Source organism: Diuraphis noxia, unplaced genomic scaffold, assembly GCF_037042655.1.
Source record: "Diuraphis noxia isolate RWA-SAM2 unplaced genomic scaffold, SU_Dnox_SAM2 contig0001, whole genome shotgun sequence".
NCBI lineage: Eukaryota > Metazoa > Arthropoda > Insecta > Hemiptera > Aphididae > Diuraphis > Diuraphis noxia.
Window position 1 is genome coordinate 78,719,943 of NW_028301711.1, and position 18,583 is coordinate 78,738,525.

Sequence of the window (18,583 nt, forward strand, 5' to 3'; positions counted from 1 at the left end):
ATTTATTTCTTGATGTATGTTATATACATTGGTTTAAATGTACAAGATTGTTTTATTTTTTATTTATATTTTTAACTCACTTAACTTTTTCAAATTTGATTACAAATTCCATCTACCTGCTTTTTTAAATGTTTTCTACCTTTAGATTTATCTAACCACAATTAATATCGTAATAATGTACGTATAGGTAATAGTTTAGAATAAATGAATGTACTGATTTTACAACGAGGAGTGTTTTTTTCTAATTTTGTTTTGTCTGTACACGATAAATCGTCGAAATAATCCTTTAATTTTAAACTTCAGTAACCTTTCTAGTTTCTGATGAGAAATTGAATTATGTTGATGCATTTCGGCATTTAAGAGATAAAAATTGAAAATTCCCAGTAGTTTTCAAGAGCGCCGGGAAAAACAAAACATAAAATAAAATTCTACTTGGTTAACATAACCTAACCGGGAAAACATCCTATGACTATTTAAAGCAAAACAAAAAATGACTTTAAAGTATTCATTTATTCTTAGTAATTGACTAATTCAATAACTTAAGAATTAAGCGTCTATCATATTATAAATGTTTATATATTAAAAGTCGTATAACATTGCACCAATGACAATAGAACGCGGTATAGAGTGCAGACTACAATAATATGGCACGTTATCATAATATTAAATTTGTTGTGTTATTAATTATTATACAGCGGCATCAACCTACGTCCTACACATACCTAGAGCCGTGGCGCGTAACCCGTTAACTACGGCAGGGACGATGATGGGACCGCACGCCGCGTACATAAAATATTATTATCATAATTTGCAAACGCATGCACACTGTACGAACAAATTAAATACACACCGAATCACACAGACACCGCTTGAGATGAGTAAAAAAATTAAAACACTGACGAGGGTGTTTTCGACGATGCCCCCGATTACTGTCAAGGGATCGGGGGTGAATGTTTGGTCCGTGGTGTACGCATTTATATTTTATTTATTTACATTTAGGTTTTTGTTTCGTTTTCGACCCCCCTCCACCGCCACCAACGAGTTTCTTCCCCTCGGACGTGTCAAAACAAACGGCGAGCGCTTGGTGGATATTATTATATATACTACCCTATATCATTTTGAATATTATAAACTTTTATAAACGATATCAGATGCGCTCTTGATCCTCGGCGGATTATCTGCGATTTTCTTCATAAATCATATCGTACGCGTATTTGAAGGTCTCGTGTCGTGTTGCCGTTGCGGTCGAGGGTTGGAATTTTTTTTTCTGTTACCCACTCGCTAACTTATTCGTCAGTCGTCCGTACACTACACAAATATATTATTTTATATTAATATATATCCATCCCGAATTAATGTATTGTCATCTCGTCACACATTACAATAATCTTTTCAAACGCGACCGATTAGATTACGACGTTTAATTATTCCTATGTGGAAATGGCCGCCACCCACCGCTGGTTAAGCTTATTACTGCAACGAGCACGCGGTCACTACTTATCATTATGCGATTGTACAGTAATGATAACAACCATATGCAGTCAGGATATAATTTTTTTCTGTGGTTACACTTTTTTCCGTACCAATAGCTATTCTCAAATTAGTTATTGGAAAATCTACTGACCTAGGAGCGTGGTTGTATTATGCCGATTGCATCGTTAATTATATTAATAATATTCATTACTCAGCTTACTTTTGAACAAAAAAATCAAATCTTTAACTATTTTTTTTTTTATATTTGTGTCGAATTTTATTATTTCGTCATTTACTTTTGTATGTCAAAATTAAATGTCCACAAATATTTTTGACTACACTAGGCATAATGTTTTATGTTGTTGCATACTTTTAAGCTGTTAAGATTAATTTGGATAAATTGATATGTAATTGATAGATATTGTCAAAGTAATACCTTGCATGCAATTGAACTGAATGTAATAATTTCTACGATAACAGATAAAAATATTATAGTTACAAGTTGATGTGTAATTGAGTACTTACCATCGACTTTTTGTTGCACATAATATATCTAATATTTTTATATATTGGTAATTTATTATACATTTAAAACCGGTGTAAATATTATTTAAGTCTAACTATTTGTTACAATATAATATAATAATATATAACTAATATAATATTACTATGACAATATTAATATATATATTACTATGGCGTATACGTTATTTGATACACATTTTAATTAATATTATTTACCATAGCCATGGTATAAATAACTAAACGATCGAAAGCCGTATGTTGCACGTACTAACTATACTTTTGGGTATGTATATAAGGGGTAAACAATAATAACATCAATAACAATACACTAGTCCTGGTGTATCGTCGGCTGCAAGTTAGGGTGTAGAGCAAGTGACGTGGTTGTCGTCATATATATATATATATATATATAAATAGTGTCGACGATTCGTTTAAGCGGTGGAGTACATCCCTTGCAATTGTGCGCGTGAGCGGACGGACGACGCCCCTTCAATTAGCTACGGCCGCGGTGGAAAGGGATTTCCGACCGGAGGCCAAGTAATTCCCTTGAGAAGTCTAATACGCGCACACAATACACACACATACACACTATTCGCACAGAGTATTTCCACCAACTGCCTAGTCCACACACACACTCACTCACAATATACAACGTATATAAAACTGCAATTTGTGGGCGACGGACGAGTATAGTACCGCTGGCACGAAAAGGGCGCTTCCTCCCTTCGTACAAAACCTTAACTGCGCACGCGCGCGCGTGTATGTATGTGTATACGATCATCGTTGAATACAAATAAAGTGCCGCTGACTTATTGCCAATTATCCGAGGTTAATCTGTCACGAATAAACTTCCGTCGCAAACGGTTGTGGCCCTTGTGGCCCGAAAACCCTCTCGTGTCAAATTATCTTCGTATCGATCGCGTGATGCGTCGTTGCACGACGAGTGCCGCCTCTGTTTATTCCTATACTTATCTTTCCCTCTATCTATCTCTTACACTCTGCACACACTATCTCTTTATCTCATTTTCTCTCAATCTACTTCTACACTCTCTCACAACTTCATCTTTCCCATCTCAGCTATGTTTATGTGTTAAGTGTTTACACGTACGTACCTATCTTCTCTTTAACCTTTTACGTGGTGTCACGACCATTACCACACGTTTTTGAGTGTATACACACATTTATAGGGTATGAACGTATGAAATACCTTTTTAACCTATCAATTTTTGTTTTTCTTAAGACTGCAGAGATCTGAACAAGGGAAGTATAAGTTTAAATACCTATAACTTTTACATTTCTCTAATTAGAAAATGAAACTTAACAGTAGATCATCGTTAGTATAGGAAATCTGAAACATCTTAAATGATATGTTATGCAGATTTTCATACAGTTTTTAAATGAAAACAATTATACCAGGCTTAGTTTTTCTACGTATGCAATGAAAATTTTTAAATGTATAATAAAATGATACTTTCTATTATTTATGTTACTTTGTTACGACAAAAAATATGAATAATAGATTAATGTTTGATGAAATTAGCACCATAGGGATGACGTCATACTCGCGTGTGACGTCTCCATCTTATTAATACATAATATACCAAGATGTACGTCTAGGCTGGATGAATAAGTAATGATTATTGAGTAGGTATGCAAAATATTAATATTTGAAATTGCTCATAATTCACTTAAAAATTTAAATATCGTAAAAACTAACAAGAGAACACAAATAAGATTTTGGCATTCGTGTAGCAGGTGATCTACTACCTCTTTTTAGGTGTATCAGATGATCTACCGTACTATACATGGTGATCTACAATCATTATATTATATTATATTATATTATGCTATTATTATTATACGCACATTATTGCAAACCGCAGTGGGACAGTATTGCGATAACGATTAATGACATTTGCAATATGACTACGAGTCATTAGCAATGTTGCTGGATAGATTAGTTTCAAATTGTTCGTTGGTCGGAGTTTGTCTATAATGCGTGCGTATGAATTTTATAAAATAATTGTTGATGAAAAATCAACTGTAAATTTTTTACAAATTCACAATTTACTTCCCAATGACAGTGAAACGCCAAATTATAAAAAATGTGATTCTGAAACAAAAATTGCGATCAGAAAAAAACGACTGGCTTCGGGTGCACAGCGTGAGTACCAAAGTTTAAGATGCGTTAAAAAAGGATGCCAAACATTCCAGTCTCTGCGTCAAGACAGTAAATTTTTTACTTATACGGATTTGAATAATAAATGTAATTCTAAATTGTCGCTGGGACAAATTTTAGAGTTAGTTTTTTACTGGTCAGAAGACATGAATATTGTAAACGTTTGTTGGCTTACAGGACGTTCTAATAAAACAGTAGTAGACTGGTACAATTTATGCCGCGACGTATGTTGTACTATTCATTAAAATCGGAAACCTATGGGTGGACCTAATGAATGTGTTCAAATTGACGAGTCATTACTACGAGGGAAAAGGAAATATAATATAGGCAGAATTCTACTGGGTGATCATAGAGGTGCAAATTTGACGGACGACGATAGTTCTGATTCTGATTCGGAAAATATTCCTCCTAATAACAGGGATAGAAATTATGGCAAACGAGTAGAAGGACCTTGGTGTTTGGAATGTGTTGGAGGCATGATGGTTTTCTTGAAAAACGTTTTTTTGTTGTTGAACGTCGAGATAGAGCTACACTTGTTCCAATTATTGAAAAAGAAATACTTCCAGGAACAACAATAATGTCAGATGAATGGAAACCATATAAAATTTTACAAAACACAGGTTATAATCACTTGACTGTAAACCGTTCTAAAAACTTTGTCGACCCGCTAACAGCAGCCAACACCCAGACAATAGAATGCGTTTGGTCACACCTGAAAATGAAAATACTTCGAAAAATGCATGGCACTACATCGGAACTTTTAGCTCGTCATCTGATTGAAGCATGGTGGAGATCAGTTAATCCTGAAAATACATTTTTTAAATTTTTAAATGATATTAAAAACGTTTACTGTAATTGAAATTCTTATTATATTTAGCTAATTTTATTTTTTTTTATATTTGACGAATATTTATATGATACGGCGTACTCGTAATACAAAATATAATGGGTTTTTATACAATTTTTTTCGACTCATTGTTCAAATATGGATATAATGGGATTCAAGATATTATTTTTTACTCACGATTGAATGATTGTTATGTCAGATTTGTTAAAATTATTATTGCTTTAAAAATTTAAAATATATGTTGCAGTTAACTTGTGAAAATTGTTTATTACATCATTAAAATTAAAGGAGTGTCTGCAGATTGTAATTTTGTGCCTAGTTCTTGTCATTCATAATTTCAATCAAACTAACACTAGCAATAGAATTTTAAGTACATTGTGCTACCATGTTTATATATTTTAGTATTTCTGAAGGTTGGGCATAAACATGAGTGTTATATATTGTATGTTTTCATTCTACGTGTCTTTGAAAAGAGGCTAACGATTGGAAAGACTGAAAACACAAGTATTTACAACATTCATAATTGAATTTTAGCATGTGAATAATTTTAAAATGAAATACCAACGATTGATAATCCTTCACGACAACTTAAAAATATAATAAATCATGTTTAATCACTTACCTCAAAAGATGGAAGTATTTACTAAATCTCTATAAGGCGACTTATAAAACACAGCACTTAAAACAGTATGGATATTCAATACAGCGGGCAGCTAAACAATTATTTTAATTTTTAAATCAAAAATCGCAGTTTTTGCTACTATAAGACATGATAACACTGATAATAATTGTTGTTAAGGGGATTAGAAGCGATGAATTTCTGTCTTTGTCTAACACACGTGAAACATACAATACGCCTGATAAAAATTAAAGTACTTCTAATTGCTCGATTTAAAAGGTGACCGGTCAAAATATCTTCGAAATAATATCTTTGGTCAAAATATCTTAGTCAAAATATCTTTAAACAAAAATGTTTTCAAACAAAATATCTTTTTATTTTATTTTTATTAGCTTATTACATATCATTGTATCTCCGGTTTAAATTTTATATTTTATTGTATAAATATAATATGACAATATAATATAATATAATATAACACAAAAACTGGCTGGTGATCCCCATCACTATAGACTATATAGGTATTTAATACGTATACATATTATGCCATATTGCCATTAAGATAAAAATGGTAAAGGCCTTATCGGTTTATTAGATACCTATAATTTAACTAGCTGGAAATTTATCATAAGAGTTTTACTCGTCAATTGATGTACTTGGCTTTTGATTTTTTTTCTTCAATATGAATCTTATTTTATTAAAAGTCAAAAAGGTAATAACTTATTATTACAAAATGGATATCTCCATATTTTTTATAGTAATTGTTAGGTAGGTACTTATAATATCACTGTAATAAATTGTACTATCTCGACTTTCGCGACCCGCGATAACATTTATTCGCCTGTCGATCGTAACGACAATAATGTTTTTTCCGATCAGTTGTCAATTGTCATTCGTAGTCTCTCGAACGTTGTACTACCGTCTACCGAAGATCATTATTGTGTATAATATAATAAAACACTAACCAACTTAAAATAAAAGTATACAGTCCACTTTAAATATCGAACAGTAATGGTAAAAACAAATATATTTGACGCTGTACTGAATATAATAAATATAAATGCAGTTCGTGTTTTACAAGTACCAAAGATGAAAGAGGTAAATAATATTATTGTATTATATAAATACTATAATTTACGAAGTATGTTAATTTATATAAATGATATATTATTATTTATAGGCACAATACTAAAGGAATCTTGCCATTCACATTCAAAATAAAAACAATCGTGGGAAATTGCTCTGAAATGCCAACAATTCAATATTTAAGAGGCTTATCTTATTACGTTATCTTCAATATTAGACATTAATCTAACAAAATAATAAACATTTCTACGATACATGATTCTTATAAAATGTTTTATTTTGTTTAAATTTTATTTACTTATATTTTCTCTCTACATAATGTATTATATATTATTATCGTATTAAATGATACATCAAACGATGGGTAGATTATTACTTGTGATTTTTATAACTACATACATTTTTAACTTAAAAAAATTGTGAATGTTATTAAATTATATTCTAGTTAAATTTATCAAATAACCAACATATAAATCTAGAAACTAACTTTTAATTATATTTATTACCTATGTACCTAATGATTTAAACTCCTCAGTAGTGAATTTGTATTTTTTTGTATTCATTTATTTATATTATACAATATGACGTGATGTAATTAATAATTATTCTTGTATTTATTTTAACTATTTTGTTTTTTTAGCCAATAAATATTATCTTATCTTATTTTAAAAAAATCAGTTAAAATATATTTTAATCAAAGACATTTTTGTCATAAGATATTTTTACAAAAGATATTTTGACAGAGATATTTTGACTGAAGATATTATTTCAAAGATATTATGACATGGAACCATTTAAAATATGTAAAGATTTTTGAATTGGTATACAAGTTTACTTTGCATTGGTCGAAGCATATTTTTAATATTTTTGATATATTTAATAAAAAAAATTGACAAATTTATAAAATTTAAAATATTTATTCTTATCAAAATATTGCTACAATTGAAAAAGTGCTTCGACCCGATGCAAAGTAAACTTGTATATCAATTAACACATCTTTACATATTTTAAATCGAACAACTAGCAGTACCTTAATTTTTGTCAGGCGTATTGTATGTCCCACGTGTGTTAGACAAAGACAGAAAATCACCGCTTCCAATCCCCTTAATTTAACGATGCCATCGTTAAAACGGAGGAAACCCATGATCCATTTTATTAAAATAACTTAATTATTTTTCATACATTTTCAAGCGTATTACATATTTATCAAGCCAACAATATTAAATTATTACAATTTCTATATTTTTAAATATAGATTTATATATTAAGTCAAAAATATTATAATCATGTTGACAAAAATAATTGATGGCTTGTAGATTAGGATGATAACTGAGTGTTTTTAGGGGGGTGGGATATAGGATAGACGAAGAATGGTATTGTAAATATAAGTGAGAAGTAAGATTGCTTCTCTTAGGCAGGTATTTAGCAATAGTATTGGTTATCAGGTCGTGGCCTGGGGATTTATTATTTTTTAAGTTTTTAATGATATTTAGGACTTCAGAAAGGGAGGTATGTTTTGTAGGGAGACACATTGGAAGAGTGTTTAGAAGTGAGACTTCAATATTAGAGTAGTGGCTTCTAGTGAGTAAGTCTGGATGTGGTGAGAATCTATTTTCAAGATCTGAAGCGAATAAGTTTGCTTTGTCGAGATTTGACGAAGCTAGGGAGTTGTCGGGGTACAGTAGGGGAGGTATTTTACTTTTTTCCTTTAGGATATTTTTAGTGGCTTTCCAAAGAGAGTTGTCTGTATTATAGATAGATTCCAAGTAGTTGTGAAATTTGTCAGAATTGTATTTTCGAAGAATATATTTTGAGGAGTTATTGAGAGTGTTGAAATGCCTTTTATCATTCGGCAAGTGTGTTATTTGCCATATACGGCGGGCTCGACGCTTTTCTGTAATGAGTTGTGTTATGTGTGATGGTAAAACATTGGTTGTGTGAGTGGTGGAGGAGTTGTTTTTAGAAGCATCGAGTGCAGTGGCGCATTTAGACGTTAAGCGCCCATGGCAACATTTTACAAGCGCCCCCCTCCACAAGAAATATACATTTAATATATTTTGAAGATAATAAATATAAATATATTTAAAATAATTAATAATATACTACAACAAACGATATTTAAAAAAAAGTACTTAACATTTTCGTCGTGCACGGTCTCGTGCAAATTCTTGAATAATATCATCGTAGTTTATTGATGTAGTGATATCAGATTCCATATTCATAATTGCTAACGCAGATAGTCTTTCTTCGCCTATGTTCGTGTATGCTTTCTGACGCGTGAGAGTCTCCACAGGATACACAATTAGGCGGGTGGTTGCAGTATGATTTTGTATGGCCGAAGCCTTGGCAACGGAGGCATTGGATTGGTTGGTTGTTTGGTCAGGGCTCTTCAATTTTTATTTTAGTGTAGTAAAGGTGGTCAATTTTAAAGACATCTTTCTCAGATATCAGGCTCCAAATCAACGAAAAAGAGCAGGAGAGGTTTTTTCGTGATTCTATGTAAAACATTTGTGACGTTACGAGGCATATGTCCGAGAGCTGAGAGTTCTTTCTCTATTTCATTAATTGGTGTAGAGTGGTGAAGATTTCTAATAACTATTCTGAAGGCTCTGTCTTGTTTTAGCTGATAAGTGTGAAAAGCAGCTTTATTAGATTGTAGAAATTGAATGACAGAACGATACGAATCTGGTGAGCTTGTAGAGAGTTTTATGCCATTTATAGAACTTTTACATACGAAAGGTTCACCATTCATAAGTTGCTTAATGTTGTCACAGCAGCCTTGTAATCAGTAACCACGCGAATAAAAATAGGTGGTGGTGGGGGTTTGGAAGGTGCGGAATAGTTTTCTAAGTGCTCAGGTTCTTGCTACATTTTTTTGGGTTCTGGATTATTTTCGGATGCGTCGATCGTATGCGAAAATAAGGAAAATCGATTTTGAGTAACAAATACTTTTTTTGTTGCTTGCGGTCTTGAGGTTGGGGTAGATGGAGAAGTAATTGTGCGTTTTTCTGAAGTGGAGGTGATCCAGCCATCGTTGGGATCAGAATTTGAAGATTGATTAGGCGATCTATTTGGCAAGCTCTGTATAGGTGCTTTAGTGTATAAATGGTGAGACGACGGTTTTAGATTTTTGTGATGGCATGGTGGCTTATCGCTTATTGAGAGCGTTGCACAATCGAACGTCGATTAACGGGACCGAGTGCGTCCGCCGTAGATAACGATTACAATTAAATAGAGGTACCTAATTAATTTTGTTAAAGTTACCAGAGCTAGTAGCCGGAACTGCTTCGGTTGGATGACGTTACGCTTGATTTGGTTGTAGATCACTTTTAACGAGAAACATATTTTTGAATGATAAAAATCGGAGTAGAATTGTTTGAGTAAATTAGAAATTACGGAACAATATAGTGGCGAACAATGATTCATGGTCAACGGTCGTCACGAGAGAGAGATACGACGGTTTTAGATTTTCGTTATGGCATAGTGGTTTATCGCTTATTGAGAGCGTCTTTTAATGTTAAAATAAATTCCACACTTTACAATGATTTTATTAGAATAGACACTTTTGAGGACGTTTCAAGATTGTTCCATTCAGATATTTTATCTAATGCTTCATTAATTAAAACCAAATTCGAAGAAAACTGCATAATGGAATCATGTTTTTCAAGCCAACTAGTTTCACATAAAGATTTTAATGAACTATTTAAAATATTTTTTAAAACAACATTTTTTTTTTGCTGAAGTATTGAAAAAACTTACTACTTCTTTAATAATTCCAAATGCATTTCTAACAAATGTTTGTTTACAACCTTTCATTATTGATACATTTAGAGCATGACTATAACATGAACATTTTATAGCAAATTTCATTTGAGATTGTAATAATTTAATTGCACCGCATTTTTTAGATTGCATCACAGAACACCCATCTATAGTTATTTCTACATAATTATTCATAGGTAAAGCTAAATTTTCTAGAATATGTATTACAGTTTTTCTTATTATTTCTCCGGTCATTTTTGTTTCAGTATTGATACTAGATTGATCGTAGTTATTTTATGACAGTCTATAAATCTAATAAAGTCTTCATTTATAGTTTTGTCGTACACGTATCGTAAAACTATAAACAGTTGTAAAGTTTTAGATATATCAGTTGTTTTATCGAAAATTATGCTAAAATATTTTGTTTATTTACTTTGTTTAATATATTTATTTAAACTATATTTCCAATTATCGAAATAAGAGTATTTTGAGTCGTTTTACTTATATAAGTAGCTGTTGCTTCAGCATTTTTTAAATGGTTTTCTAATGCGATATCTCCAGATAATAAATTAAACTTTAGAAGCTCTCTAAAATTTCCTTCGTTCTCTAATGGGTTATCAGATAGATCAATTTAACGCTTCCATCATCGTGATGACTACGTAAAACAATATTTTGCCGCCCGAGAAAAATCAAACTTTCAATTATAGGTTTTAGTCTAGATCTATTTTCTTTAACTTGTTTTAGGCGCTCTGAATTTATTTGGTTTACTACTTCTAGCTCTGGCTTATTATACGATTTTAAAAATTGTTTTCCTTTCAGTGCACAACTGTTATGGTACAAATTATTATCATGCGTTTCGAGGTAACCATCCTTTCCTAATAACTTAGCGAATTTCTTTAAAGGCTCAACTATTAATGACTAATGGAGTAAGGTTATTAAATCCATGACCAGTTTTATTATGAAAAATAGAACAATAAATACAAAATAATCCACTTCTGAAGGCGAAAAAACTAGCCAGAAATATTTATTTACATGTTCTTGTTTCAAAAATCGTTTACGAAGAATTCCATTTTTTGTGTGACTTGAATAAGGAAAATTGTAAAATATTGGTGGTTTCCAATGATTTTCAAGTAACTGTCTTTTAGTAAAATCATCAATTGTTGATTTTGAACTTAATACAATCCCAATATCTATAATTATATTTTCTACAGTACCTTTGTTTTATTTGATGTTGGAATGTTGGATCAATGTCTAAATGTTTCATTGGTTGATTTGACGAAATGGGAGCTGGGTCGTCTACCATTTCATTCTGGGTCGTCTTCAATGACACATTTTTTTTTTTAAAGAAAATGTTGCATAAAATCGGCACTACGCTTTGACATTTTAATAAAATAATAATACAACGTAGATGGATGTTGGCAAAGGCGTGTTCATGGTGGGTGTATCGATTTGTGCAGTTAAATCACAAGAAGGATCAGCGTCAATGTCTGGTGAATCTTCTGTTGGATTTTCATCTTCCATATTCATAGTATTTTCGAGTGAAAATAGTGAAATATTACCTGATGTTCTGAAATAAAAAAAGTGAGGACTGAGGAAGTGGGTTAGGTTGGGTGGTATCGATAGTATTTGGGCATTAGTTTAAAAGTTAAAATTAATCTAAACATTTTGAAAATGTCATTGTGTATTATAAAATACCTATAGGTAAAATATATTATAATATATTTAATTTTTACAAAAATTTAAAGTTCAAATGTGTATAAAAAAAGTTGTAAAAAAACATTTTTTTTTTTTTGATTTTTAGTTTTTAGCATGTCATATGAAGATTCTACTATTAAATTTTCAGCTCCTAGATATATAAAAAAAAAAAAAATTTGTTACTAAAAAATATAATTTGCAAATTTTAGGAATTTTGACGAAAATTGTAAAAATTGTGACTTCAACCACTTAAAAAAAATTCCGAAAAATTCTCATGTCTATAGAAAGTTCAAATTAAGTCAAAGCATTTAGAACATTTTATCATGTATGTATAGTATATAGCCTAAAAATTAATTCTATATAAAAAGTAGCTAATGTAGGTATATATTGTTATTTTGTAACCAAAGTAGGCTAAACTTACTGTCGAACTGTAAATGTCGGTGTTAAAAATGACAAAGCATCGTAATAACAATATTTCGGTTTTTTTGATGCTTGAGAACCAGATCTATCATACTTGGTGTGTTCTTTTCTGAAAGCATCGCGTAAACTCTTCCATTTCTTCTGAAGTTCTTTAACTAAAAAAATATGAATTTCAATTAAAATTGCAAGCATATTCTTAGATTTGAAAATAAAAGTTTTTATACATTTCTTACTCAAAATAATTTGAAAATATTCGACATTTTTACGTAATTTGTCAATATTTTAACTTTAAATGCTTATAAAAAAAAACTTAATTTGACTTTCTTATGGACATTTTTTTTTTGATAAAGGTAGTTATCTTATAAGGAATCTTGTATTACATTTTAAAATCTTAGATTTTAAAAGAAAAATTTTTACGAATTTTCAACACAAAATAATTTGCTAATTTTCGTGATTTTTCCGTATTTTGTCAATATTTGAACTTTAAATGCTTATAAATAAAAACTGTGACTAACGATTTTTAATTTTTTTCATATGCCTTTGAAACAATATACTAGGAGCCTTCTATCAAATTTTCAAGCTTTTTTAACCAACAAATAAAATTTTATTGATATTTATAGAAAAAAAAACTAAAAAAATCGAAAACTGACAATGTCCGTAAACAGTTCAAAAAGGGTCGAATTATTTTCAAAATTGTATCGTGTATATAAACTGAAAATATAAACAACCAGTTAAAATTTCATGCATCTACGATTATTTGTTTAAGAGTTGCACCAAAAACCAAAATCGATTTTCTCGAAAACAGATTTTGCGTCAAAATTCCCGTTTTTCCTTAATTTTTCTTTTGTTTTTCCGGTCGCTTTTGAAAACTAATGAGAAATATTTGACCTCCCTAAGTACCAATTAGATTCACTTTCCTATCAGAAAAGATACTGGTGAAAAAAATCTAAGCATTTTTACTGTCCTAAAATGTAATGACAGGCACAAAAAAAATAAAAAAACACATTATTGTAATATCAATACATTCATCGCTCCACTCAGAATCCTAAATTTGTTAATAAATTAATACTCGAGGCTAGGCATTTATGAGTTTTAGATTCTGAGCGAAGCGATGAATGTATTGATTTTACAATGATGTGTGTTTTTTTTTATTTTTTTTTGTGTCTGTCATCACCTTTTAGGACAGTAAAAATGCTTCGATTTTCTTCAACAGTAACTTTTCTGATAGGAAAGTGAATCTAGTTGGTACTTTGGGGGGTCAAAAGTAAAAATTTCTCAGTAGTTTTCAAAAGCGACGTGAAAAACAAAAGAAAAATTAAGGAAAAACGGGAATTTTTACGCAAAATTGATTTTTATCAAAATCGATTTTGGTTTTTGGTGTAACTCTGAAACAAATGATCGTAGATGCATGAAATTTTAACTGGTTGTTTATATTTGCAGTTTCTATACACGATACAATTTTGAAAATAATTCGACCCTTTTTGAACTGTTTACGGACATTGTCAGTTTTCAATTTTTTTAGTTTTTTTTTCTATAAATATCAATAAAATTTTATTTGTTGGTTAAAAAAGCGTGAAAAATTAATGCAAGGCTCCTGCTATACATATTGTTACAATAGCAGTTGAAAAATATTAAAAATACATAGGCACAATTTTTTTTTTATAAGCATTTAAAGTTCAAATTTGGACAACATTTATCAAATTTAAAATTTAATAATTATTTTGTAGTTAATCATTTATAAAATGTTCAACTTTTATAGCTTAGGATTGAAAATTTAAAACAAGGTTCCACGTAAGTAGATAATTATGTTAAGAAAAAATCTAAAAAATACATAAACACAGTTTATTTTTATAGTCATTTTAAGTTCAAATTTGGACGAATTACAAATTAAAAAACCTAGAATATTCTTTTTAGTTATTTTGTTGTGATTGTACAATATTATTTTTGGGTACTTGAAACTTCTAAAGTAAACTATTATATATCTGTGATAGTGTCACGGTTTGTTGTTGATGTATTTGGAATTTATTATAGGTGAATTATTTTTTTAATACCATAGATAAGTATATAATATGTCTTAAACCTAGACTGACATACCGTCTCCGCTCAGAATCGTTTTTCTTATACAATGATATTATATCATTGAATTCAAATTTAATACCATCCATTATACAGTGACCCACTTGTAACCTACTGTACAGCAGAGCGACATCCACTTGCCCACCTTTTTTTTTTTAAATTTTAAGTTAAGTAAATCTTATTATTTTTACCAGGTACTTATCAACTGGAGCTACTTTCAATCAATTACATTTGGATTTCTTTGTTGGAAAAAGCACTATTCGTGTGATAATAAAGGAAACTTTATTGGTACTGTGGACAAAGTTACAACCCTTAGAGATGCCTGTACCAACAAATGAAATATGGTTGAATACTGCGGAAGGTTTTTATAAGAATGCGAACTTTCCAAACTGCTTAGGAGCAGTGGACGGAAAGCATATTCGTATAATAAGTCCACAACATAGTGGAACAGACTTTTTTAACTATAAAAAGTTCTTTTCTATCGTACTTATGGCGTTGGTTGATTCTAATTATTGTTTTCTGACAGTGGATGTAGGTGCATATGGTCGAGAAGGAGATAGTAATATATTTAAAAGATCTCCCCTAGGACAACAATTATACGACAATAAATTAAATGTACCCGGAGTTAAGAAGCTACCAAACGACGACCACGGTCAAGAACAACCCTTCGTAATTGTTGGTGATGAAGCGTTTGGTCTACACCAAAATCTATTGAGGCCGTATCCTAAAAAAAACTTGGATGTCCAGAAAAAAGTTTTTAATTTGCGACTGTCAAGAGCTAGGCGTTTTGTGGAATGCGCATTTGGGATACTATCCAATAAATGGAGGGTGTTTCATACCCCTTTACTAGTTGAACCTGATTTTGCAGAAATAATAGTTAAAGGTGCTTGTGTTTTGCATAATTTTGTGAGAAGACGTGATGGTATTAATTATGAAGAAACACTTTGTTGTGAATTGGATTCAATAGACACTGTATTTCGAGGATCATCAGGTACAAACGCTAAAGACGTCAGAGAATATTATGCTAAATATTTTAATAGCCCAGAAGGCTTGTTGGAGTGGCAGTATTTTAAAATTTAATAATTTCTTACTAAATAATAAATATATTTTTATGTATTAGGTACATTAATATTTAATAATAATACTATTATCATGTTACAATAAGTAGCATTACGTGATTAAATTAAGGTGGAACATTATAATAATAATTTTTTTCTATTATGTTATATTATGATCACACAAATGCGTATTATTAAATAAATTTTGGTTATAAATACTATTGTTATTATTATAATGTAGATACTCACTGTAGTCATCCTTTTGTTTCGCAGTGAAATCATTAAAATTAAGATTCATAGTTTTTCCAATATCTTCCCAATCTTTTAACTTTAAATCACGGTTTCTGTACTCCATACATGATGTGTTCCAAATACTTATTTTTTGTTCAATAGATATAATGAAAAAATCAGTATCAAATGACATATTTTTCTGTAATGTAGAAAATTAAGTTAAATAATGTATACAAATAATTTATAATACATTTTATTATTTTAAACACAATTAAAAAATTAATAATTTTACTTACCTTAGTAAAGGTATAATACTGGTGCACAAAATGTGATATACCTACTTATTAATTATAATAAATGATTAGTTGACCACGAGTCCGTAGATGTCAACGTCACAGTGTCGAACACTCAAATAAAGAAAATAATATGATCACACGTTTATATTTTTCCAATAGTTATTTTAAAATAATAATTCTATTTAAATACTTTGGTAGCTTTTAATTTTATTATACATTTTCAAAACAAGACTACCTACAGCTCGAAAGTACGGCTCGAGTCACACAGCTAACCAGCACGGTGGTATGAAAAATAATGCACAATATATTAAAATAATTTATATAAATAGTTTTAATATCCCATCATATTATATAATATAATATTAGTTTAAAAATAAAACAGAAATTATTTAATTTTGTCTTATTATTAGCTGGTTTCATGTTTATGGCTTATATTTGAGTACCTATAACTTATAATTTATATGATGGACAATATTGTACTGTCCCATACTTTCATTGGGGTTTACATAGGTAAATTAGTATTTTTTTGTTTTTAACATAGGCCATTTTATACACAAAGTTGTTTTAAGTTACAAATGCTCTTCCTAGTGTCCTCGCAACTAGCATCACTCAATTTTCAAGTTATTGTCAGGGGGGAAATAGGAGGAAGCTTCAATGCACTTTGATATACCAATAATTTCTACCAATAATTATTTCTATAATTTCTTTAATTACAACACCACCTATTGAACTTTTCTACGATTGTTCTTTACAAAACTGTTCTTAATACTTCCATAAATTAAAATTAGGTAACCAACACAAATTATAAACATCAATTACTAATTAAACTAATTAAAATATTTACTTAGATATTTTGATACTACATATCAAATATGAAATAATTTAACATTTTTCTTTACATATATTAAAATTAATATAATATAATACCTACCTATATATAAAATATACAATCTATTTATTATATATGAGTAGGTAGTTAAATTAAATAGATAAAATATTGAATATCCTCGTCAAATTATTGTATTCATAAAATTATGGTGTAAACGCAGCGTTTTCCGTCACCAGTATAGCCCATCCTAATATAAAACAATGTAAAATTAGGAGTTTGCGTTTTTATTACTTCGGCGTTCGTCCGCCAAAACGCAAGCCGACCGGCGTTTTCCGCCGCGGATGAAAACGCGGCGTATTACATCCGTCGTGTATAGCTACTCCGATATAAACCAATGCATTTTGAATTCGACGGAAAACGCCGCGGAATACGCCGCGTTCGAAACGCGGCGGAATAGCCACGGCCATTACGGTATACGTTTATATAGCCCCGGCCTAACTCTTGCCATGTTCAGCTGTTTACCGTTTACCCGCATAATAATTGATTTATTCAACTTGCTCTTCAATCTTTCTATAAATAGATTATTATATGTTAATTTTTATTTTGAATCGATATACATTATTTTGCAACAGAGAGACCGCGACAGTCCACTTATAAACTGTCATTTCGATAATAGCGACATTTTTCACATTATTCAAAACCCGTATTTTGCTGTATCACACTTATTTACACAATATTTATAATATGACGGATATATAAATTATCATAGCTAAGTACATAATTATATAATCACCTCGTATTGAATATACATTGTCCAGGTAGGTCACTGATTTAAATATGTACAATTGTACAAATGTATTAGTATAAAAAAAGTGATATTGTCGTGCAGTGTACTAAATGATATTTAAATAAGATCGTAGTTTCAGATTATAATATAGGCAGGTACCTATCTACACTTCGTATAATATGTAATGTAAAATAATCGGAATTGACTGTACCTACCTACTCGGGTTGTTTTACTCGATCCGCGATCGTATTATACTAATCTGTTCGGAAAATGTTTTAATGAAAATATAAATTGTATCGACATAACATATTTAGTATAAAGACTGTGCCAAAATATTCAATTTCATAAAAATTTGAACAAGAAATAGCCATAAAAATATTGGGTACTTTTTTCTTTCTTTTTGTTATTAGCTTCAAGAGTAACTATGATAGCTCAAAAATTATCTAAAAAATATAATAAAGATATAAATTACAAAATAATATTCGTGAAATTTTGTGATTTAGATGGTAATAAAGGAGTGTTAGATAAAATAATAATGGATAAAAAACCCATTAAAATGTACAGTTACAGACAACGTATTCGACAGTTTAAATTATTATAATATAGTTAATAGTGTGTATTTATGCAGGTATTTTAGACACTTTAAAATTTTTGAAAAAATAACTTACGTGGGATCTTGTATTTAATTTCACAGCTTTTT

At 30.1% G+C, this 18,583-nt stretch overlaps 1 protein-coding gene and 2 pseudogenes across 1 annotated transcript; 1 reads left to right on the forward strand and 2 right to left on the reverse strand.

The window, feature by feature from the left end:
• Window positions 1-11,873, reverse strand: part of LOC149061920 (zinc finger MYM-type protein 1-like) — a 33,435-nt pseudogene extending 21,562 nt beyond the window's left edge.
• On the forward strand, window positions 3,994-5,036 carry LOC149061922 (uncharacterized; annotated as a pseudogene).
• A 1-nt stretch (window position 11,874) lies between the features above and the next one.
• LOC149061923 (uncharacterized) lies at window positions 11,875-16,307 on the reverse strand. The gene is made up of 3 exons (XM_089215140.1): window positions 15,990-16,307; window positions 12,608-12,761; window positions 11,875-12,058 (listed from the first exon to the last, which is right to left on the reverse strand). Exons 1-3 carry the CDS (start codon window positions 16,162-16,164, stop codon window positions 11,875-11,877), a joined length of 513 nt encoding a protein of 170 aa, XP_089071266.1. The 5' UTR covers window positions 16,165-16,307.
• Between the last annotated feature and the right edge of the window lie 2,276 nt (window positions 16,308-18,583).

Excerpts from the sequence above, each read along its gene's own strand:
- LOC149061923 (XM_089215140.1), bottom strand. The coding sequence starts at position 16,164 with ATGTCATTTGATACTGATTTTTTCATTATATCTATTGAACAAAAAATA. Across the intron at positions 12,762-15,989 it reads GAAACAAAAGGATGACTACA|TTAAAGAACTTCAGAAGAAA; the intron begins GTGAGTATCTAC and ends ATATTTTTTTAG. Across the intron at positions 12,059-12,607 it reads CCGACATTTACAGTTCGACA|AACATCAGGTAATATTTCAC; the intron begins GTAAGTTTAGCC and ends TTTTTATTTCAG.